At 45.2% G+C, this 7,982-nt stretch overlaps 1 protein-coding gene across 1 annotated transcript in view; it reads left to right on the plus strand.

Moving 5' to 3' along the window:
- Positions 1–712: 712 nt before the first annotated feature.
- SRP72 (signal recognition particle 72kDa) overlaps positions 713–7,982 on the plus strand; it is a gene marked incomplete at its 5' end in the record, with an annotated part of 13,406 nt that continues 6,136 nt past the window's right edge. Inside the window, 10 exons of the mRNA XM_010135228.1 lie at positions 713–833; positions 2,627–2,750; positions 3,540–3,683; positions 4,377–4,488; positions 5,503–5,534; positions 6,155–6,279; positions 6,364–6,421; positions 6,607–6,738; positions 7,137–7,265; positions 7,789–7,861. Of these exons, the coding sequence (XP_010133530.1) occupies positions 713–833; positions 2,627–2,750; positions 3,540–3,683; positions 4,377–4,488; positions 5,503–5,534; positions 6,155–6,279; positions 6,364–6,421; positions 6,607–6,738; positions 7,137–7,265; positions 7,789–7,861 (1,050 nt within the window). The remainder of the gene's footprint in view (positions 834–2,626; positions 2,751–3,539; positions 3,684–4,376; positions 4,489–5,502; positions 5,535–6,154; positions 6,280–6,363; positions 6,422–6,606; positions 6,739–7,136; positions 7,266–7,788; positions 7,862–7,982) is intronic.

The raw sequence follows: 7,982 nt of genomic DNA on the forward strand, positions 1-7,982 counted from the left end.
GGGCTCTTCCCGCGGGAGCTGGAGGAGCGGTGGTGTGCCTGCGGACCCAGGCTTGGGAGCGAATACCTGATCTGGAGTGAGAAGCCGCGTTCAGGTGTTGTGTGGATAGTTTGGCGTCCAAAATGGGATCGCAGTACAAGGCACGTTATGGCTGAGAGCTCTCTCTTTGCTGTCTGTAGGGAGCAGGGACTCATCTCCTGTCCTGACACACCTAGGAGTTGAGATCACCTGAAGAAAATCAAATACCAAAACCTGTTTCTTTCCTATTTTTCCCTCACTGACTTCCACTGGCAGAAAGTATCAGTATGTAAAGTGACTACTTGTCTAGAGCCATACCGTTCTGTACCAGGTGCTTCTTCCTATATGTGCTCTACGTGGCACTCAGGTTGTGGCACTCTGTTCTCTGCCTGGAACTGAAGTGCCAGTGAAAGGTTTGACCGAGTACGTACAGGTCCTCTGTTGCAGCTCTGTTCCAGGCATGTTAGTGCAGTGGTCACTTTGGGTAAATTCAGTATTTATATTGGGTTATTTTATGCTGACAGAATTAGTTTCCTAATCTGAGCCAAAGCAAGCCATGCCAGGGCCCTTTTAAACAGATGTGACTGCTCTCTGTGATGGGTTTTTGCGACTGTAACAACATACGGCTCTTGCAAAGCCTGAACGTGTCTGATACTGAGTTAGATGGTTGTGTTGACACTGGTTTCTCCTCCAGTACTGCAGATCAGCAAAGACGATGTGACTGCGCTTCAGTGTAAAGTAGTGTGTCTTATCCAGAACGGGAACTTCAAGGAAGCCCTTGGCGTAATCAACACCCACACTAAAGTGTTAACTAGGTGAGTTGTACTCTACAAAATAAAAAAACCCCATAAGTCCTTAAGAAGCCGCTGCAGCTTCAATAGGCAGCAAAATAAAGATCAGGAGGTGCTCAGAGCCACTGGGATTAGGTTTGTCAGTGAAACATCCATTTATTCTGTGTGTGAAAGGTGGTCTGGATGAGCTTGAGGCAGTCTTAACATCTTGCTGTTACTGTTGACGGGATCGTCGTTAATCTGGTTTTCAGCTGCTTTCCCGAGCTGATTCTGCTTGTTGGTGTGGTTGAGCACCATAGCTGGTACAAGGGAAGAGGACAGATCTGGGGAGTGGGGAGAGGAGGGAGAAGCCCTTGCCAGTGGCAGCAAGCTGTCAGCTTTGCTTTCTCATCATACTGCTCCTTGGGGCCCTTTTCTTTGCCAGCCTGGAGGTACTGCGTCAGCCTCTGGGGTGATGCAAGACCTTTGCGCACGTTCACAAAATCAGGGCTTTGGAGACGACTTGTGTTTGAGAACAAGTCAAGACTCCCATTTGTGTCATTCAGCAGACTCTAATTTTCTTCTTAACAAAGATGGTCTTTGTGCAATGACCAGGATGAAAATTGCTAACCAAGAACTGTGTGGCAGCAAAATTTTTGTATTTCAGATACTGCTCTTGTAAGGAACTTCTCAGAAAAGTGAGTTGTTGTATCAGTGCGATGAAATGTAAACCTTTGTTGATGTTCACATTTGAATAAAACTTAATTATCTTATTCACAAATTCCTTCTTTCCTGGGGTGGAAGGGATTTAATTTAAGTTCTTTTAGCCTATTTTTTGAATATATGGTGAGGAGAAGGAGTCACTTCTCTAAACTCAACTGGCTTCAGAGTTATCCCCTGAACTTCTTTTCCTTGGCTTTGTCCTGTCTGTCTGCATCTTGCAGAGAAGGGAAAGTGGTGGTTCTTCCTCTGTCTTGAAGTTGTCCTATCTTGCACTGAGGCCCGCTGCTTTCCTTGAATTCTTAATGCCATTCATTTCCAGACTCCCTTAATACTCAGCTGGACTGAGATAATTTTAAATAGGCAAAGAAGTAGTTGGTGACAAATGGCACCAGTGATGAACTGAGGGAATCGCTGACTAATTTTCCTTTGGCTTAAGTGGTAACTCGGTGGGCAGGTGGAACACAGCATTCACGGCACTGCCTGTTTGATAATGCTTCCCTGCTGGTGTGAGCTTGCTTTGAACCCAGTTTTTATTAACATCAGCAAACTCTTGCTGCAGTTTTGCTGCGCTGATATTTCAAAAGAGGTTTAATATTACCATTGTCTTAGTATCACACTATAAGAGGGACTGTGTTTTGTACCATTTTACTTCTCTCTGTGTGTGAGTGAAATGTCCTGGAAAGCTTGCAGTAACAGTCTTTTGCTGTAAGAATACACCTTCTCCTTAAGAAGGAGTCACACAGTGAGGTTTGGTGTTGTTTTACCTTTAAGCATTTGATTCGCATAATCAGCAGGACAGGGGCGGAGGGGAGGGGAGGAATTTGAAATGTGAAATTTGAAATGTGTCCGAAAGCACCAGAAATAAAGGAATTTCTTCTTTTTAGGTGAGGTTTTAATAATCCTTCTCTGTTGAGCACAAAATAGGTTTAAGATATTTTCAGTTCTCAACAGATACATAATTCAGTAATCTGGGATCATGTGCTCACCTCTCGTGGTTGTCTCTTTGGGAATGACTGTGACTAATTAGGGCTGCTTAAAGAAGTGTGTTCAGGTGGGTGAATGCTGCCGAATGAAGACTACAGTGCGTGCTGTCAGCCTTTGTCTTGTCCTTGCAGTGACATTATTGCCTTTGAGAAGGCCTACTGTGAATACCGGTTGAATCGTATTGAAAATGCTCTCAAGACCATTCAGAGTGCCAGTCAGCAGACAGACAAACTGAAGGAGCTTTATGGACAAGTGGTAATTACAAGCTTTTCTTACTGGTGGGAGTTGCATATGTTGGATGCCTTGTCCCCCCTCTGATGGGGGGAAATATGGGGACAGAATTTCCTTCTCTGTCTTGAAGGTAAGGAGCGGTACAGTTTCCAGCTTCTGTGGACCTTCAGTCACCTGTTGCTGGAGACAGAGTTGTCATCTTCTTGCCGTTGAACCAAAGCAATACATCTGTGATTCCCTCTCTCTTCCTGGGTCTGGCCTGATAACAGCCATCTGGCTGAGGGGTTGGAGGGTGGAAGAGAGCTGATGAGATTTATTTGTGGTTGAGCCGTCTGCTTGCATTAGATACCAGTCCAGGAATGGTTTGTGGAACCAGGCATCTCAGGTGTTAGAACTGAAGCAGAAAAGAGGTTGTTTTTCTTCTGGTTTCTCCCTGGTTGATCAGAACAGTTTTGTGAAGAACTGGCTGTCTTCTCTTAGCTGCAGGAAAGACCATTTGTTTAATCTCTCATTAATGAAAGAGGTGATCTAATGTGGAAAAGGCTGTTTGAGGACAAACCTGTGTAAATGATTGCTTTTACAGAAACCGGTTTAGGAGTAAGAACTGCGCCGTTTGTGTGCAGGTACCTGGTGTCTTTGCCTGAGTCCTTGCAATAGAGTTTGCTCTTAAAGGTAGATGCAAATATTAGTAATGTCCATCTTAAAACATGATGCCCTGCTGCTGTCTGTCCATGGGGAGGGAGGAAGGAGACTGTAGTTGCTAGTGTACACAGGGAAGTACTATTCTGCAGGCTAATCCCTTCCCCTTCTCAGTTGTACAGGTTGGAGCGCTATGATGAGTGTCTGGCTGCATACAGGGATCTCATCCGCAACTCCCAGGATGAGTATGAGGAAGAGAGAAAAACCAACCTCTCTGCCGTTGTGGCAGCACAAAGCACATGGGAGAAGGTGATGCCAGTAAGTACCGCGTGCCTGTATGTGTGTAAGAGTGAGAGCCGAGGAATGAAGGATACGACATTGTAGATAATTAACAGGATAGAGATGTGTTCCTGTCTCTTAGTGGCCTCTGAGTGTACTGAATATCGCTAGTGGGAGACTTGAGCAGGTGTCACAGCAGAGCAGGGAGTACATCTCTGTGAGCCTGCATTAGGGAGAACACCTGTGGTGACTAGTTCTTTCCTCTGTCTCTTTACCGTCCTGCTCAGGGTAAAGCTAACTGCCTGGATCACCCAGCCATGCTGGGGAATACTTTTGTTAATGAACAGTGCAGATTGTAGTGTTCTCATTTTTTCAGAAGTCTTTGTCCTTGGAGGTGTCTGCAGCATGCTCAGCTTTCTGTTCAGCACCGTGGATCCACTTTCTCATTCTCTAGAGTAGTGGTTCTTACCTGTCCTCTTTCAGCAGTCTAGGTAATCCCCAGGTTCAGGCTGGAGTTCCGTTGCTGCTTTGTCAGTTGTCTCTGACTTCGTGCAGTGTGAGGGAAGACCCTTTGCACTGTGAGTTATTTGCAAGTTGTGTGTCCTTTTAAAATGGCCTCTGAATTTATTTTGCAAGGAGTAGTTTGAATGTACATGAAAGCTATAGTTAGTGTCCGCTGTCTGTCACATCTGTGTAATCAGTGGTGTTTATTACATTTGCTTTTTGTGCTAGGAGGATTTGGGCCTTCGAGAAGCTACCTATGAGCTGTGTTATAACAGTGCATGTGCATTGATTGGGCAAGGAAAGCTGAACGAAGCCATGAAAAAACTACAGAAAGCAGAAGGTAAAAACATGGTGATGTGAGAGGGGAGCTTTGTGTGATGAAAGTAGTTACTTGCCCTCTAGAGTCACACTTAATCAGAGGGAGAGAGGTTTTGAAAATTTAAAAACTGACTAGCAGCAGGATTGTTGTAAGTTTCCGGATGAACAGAACTGACAGAACCGATGCTGTTGTAGAATTGTTCCTCTGCAGCTCCTTTCCAGAGCCACGCGGCATGTACTATCTCCTGGCTCTCTTACAGCCCCTCAGTGCCTTTGAGCAGTTAAGCATGAGATGTTTCATCTATTCCGACTCCTGGTTTTGTTAGTATGTGTCTATGCGTATATGTATATATATAAAAACATACACTATAGAAAATAAAAACACTTCATGGTTTCAATTAAATATGAAATTAGTGTAAGCCAATAAGTGACCTTTTTTTTGTGAATGGGGATTTTATGTGTGTTAAAAACAAGAAAAAAAAAAGCTGGGGGGAGAGTTAGGAGAATTAGTTTCTTTTTGATCTAATTATTCTTGCAGATAAAGAGGTCAGTTTGAGCCTGAGTGCTGTGATAGCCCTTTGGAGAGCAAAATAGTGTTTTAGTGACGTACATGAGAAAGTTAAGAAGTGACTGGTATCTGTACTGAAATGTGATGGATTAGCTGGGGCAGAGGGTGGTATACTCTGAATATTGCAGGCTTGCAGCCCTTAAAATAACGCCCAAGACAGTAAGTGGTTGCAGCCAAGTGATCCCTGTGGAAGAGATCAGGATCTAGGGAAAATGAATGTGTGACTCTGCTCTCAGAAGGCAGCTCTGGGAAGGACACTACCTTCCGTACATTTCGTATTTCTCTGCATTGTGCTAGTCTTCTTCCTCATGTTTAGTCCCATCCATCATCAGACTCGTAGTCTGATATGCCCTTGTAGTGCTGCAGAATTTTCAGGGATACGTGAAAAAAGTGTTTCCCCATACTTCTAGGCAGTTTTTCCCCCCACAAAGCCTTCTAAAATGTTCTTCAATTTGTTTTTCCTTTTAGAGCTGTGCCGCCAATCGCTGTCAGAAGACTCCGTAAGTTCTCCATAGAAAGTTTCACTTCTGGAAAGTGTTTGCTTTGCACCAGCCTGGAGGAGGGTGCGGTCACAAAGTGCACTGCTGACAGCCGGAGGACAGCCAGAGCTGCCGCGCAGCGTTAGCCAGCAAGACTGGCCGCTGCTGCTGATACCTGCTTCTGAGGCTGGGGCAGCAACCGTGGTTGTTGCAGAAGGGTAGCTAGCACTGTAGACTCCTTGCATGGTTGCCTGTGCTGGTGTGTGCAGGATGGGTACTGGTTGCCTGAAACCTCCCTGTGATCCCTCCTGTTATGGATGAACATGCTGAGTGAGGGGTAGGAAGCATAGGAGATTTGAAGTCACTGGTGTCACTTCAAGCAGAGACACAAATCCAGCGCACAAGTTGAGGGTATCTTTAGATTCTTGCAAGAGCAGGTGAAGCTTGCTTTTCTCCTGGTTTGACCCAGATACATGTGTATTTGTGCTGTGGCCACAACTTTCACCTGTAGTGGCTGGGGTACTTAGCTGCTAATACTGCCCAAGGGCGCTCATAGATATTTGCCACGAGAATGTTGAAACCAGGGCAAGAGAGGTGACATGGCAGGTGTTTTTTTTCTTTTTGCCTTAATTTTCCTTCAGGATGTGACAGAGGAAGATATTGAAGCTGAACTGGCCATTATTCATGGTCAGATGGCTTATATCATGCAGCTGCAGGGTCGTACAGAGGATGCTCTACAGCTCTACAATCAAATAATCAAGTTGAAGTAAGGGCTTTTCTAAACCAACTGCTGAGTCTTCCATCTGTAGAGAGACCTTGGTTTAATAACAATGTGCTTTCTTTTTTGCAGGCCAACAGATGTAGGACTCCTTGCTGTCATTGCAAATAACATCATCACAATTAACAAGGTATAGAGTTACCTTGCTGTTTTCTGTGCAGTTACTCAGCCTGCTTCTCTGCTTCTGTGGAGAGAAGGGAGATAACAAAGAAAGATTTTCTTTTTTCCCTAAACAGTAGTTAAATCACAGACCCAGAGACCTTTGCTTCTTCAAGGAATGTAGTGAAATCTTCTCATGATGTGTGATCTCCCTAGGACCAAAATGTCTTCGACTCAAAGAAAAAGGTGAAGCTGACCAATGCAGAAGGTGTTGAGCATAAACTCTCCAAGAAACAGCTCCAGGCAATTGAATTCAACAAAGCTTTGCTGGCAATGTACACAAACCAGGTAAGGGAGACTGATCTGCAGAAGGTAGCTACAAATTTACTCCACAGGAGCTTGGGCGGAAATGGATATGCAACCATGCTGTGTCAGAAGACCGCTTGGTTTAGGCACAAAAGTGAGGAGAAGAAAAAATCATCCCTGAAAGAAGAGGCAGCCAGTTGTGTAGTGACTTGAGTGCTGCTGTAGGGAGGTTGGTTTGGAGATGACTAGGAGACAGAAGGGGTATGTGGTCTTCTTAGATGCATCTGAAGTGCTACTAAGATGACTTGTTCTTGGCTCTGTGTACCCATTTCAAGGAGACCATCACTAGCATCTCTTCTTAAATAAAACGGGTATGTTAGCCCTGTGTTAGGTGTTTGCAGAGGTTGAGAAAAATGTATTCTCTCTTTTCTGCTCCTCAGGCAGATCAGTGCCGCAAGCTAGCAGCAAGCCTGCAGTCGCAGAGCCCTGAGCATCTGCTGCCTGTGCTTATCCAGGCAGCCCAGCTGTGTCGTGAGAAGCAGCATGCAAAGGCTGTAGGGCTCCTGCAGGTGGGTTAAGAGAAAGTACTCCTTTGGTCAAGCTGCATTTAAACTTGTACTTTGTGGTGTTCTGTGCTGTTTCTCTTAGTTTGTTTTGTCTGGTTTAAATTTACAGGGGTATCTGACTGTGCTTTTTCTGGTTTGGTTTAATGCTGCTGGAAAGCATTTACACCCAACTGAGCAATGCTGCTTTGAAAGGGAAATAATTCCCTTGCACCTCTGATTTTTATACTTAGGAAGCTGTAGTAGGCTTCTAGGGTAAGCAGTGGCCTCTGCTGCTCTGACTGTAAGCAGTTTGCAACAGCCTCCTTTTTGGAGGGAAGGAGTGAGTGGCCTGGGAATGACATCTGAGAGGTAATGGGCCAGTTGCAAATTTTAGGGCTGCCTTCTGCTGTGTGCTGAAGCCTGCCTGTGCTGAAATGCTTCCTTTGGCTCTTGCCAGCTTGCTGTGAATGAGCATGAGAGATGATTCACCAGAGCAGCAGCCTGCTACCCACGCACATGTTGAATTGTTCTTTTCTCTGACTCTCAGGACTTCGCGGACCAGCACCCTGCCAATGCAGCTGAGATCAAGCTGACAATGGCCCAGCTAAAAATTGCTCAAGGTATCCAGTGTCCTTCTTTGTTAGGAAGTGACTGCGCTTGATAATGGTACAAGGGGTGAGAAAAACAGGCTTAAGAGCAGTCTTTGCTGCAGTCACTGTTGTGACAGGGGTGCCAAGCAGG

This window comes from Buceros rhinoceros, unplaced genomic scaffold (genome assembly GCF_000710305.1).
Source record: "Buceros rhinoceros silvestris isolate BGI_N320 unplaced genomic scaffold, ASM71030v1 scaffold33314, whole genome shotgun sequence".
NCBI lineage: Eukaryota > Metazoa > Chordata > Aves > Bucerotiformes > Bucerotidae > Buceros > Buceros rhinoceros.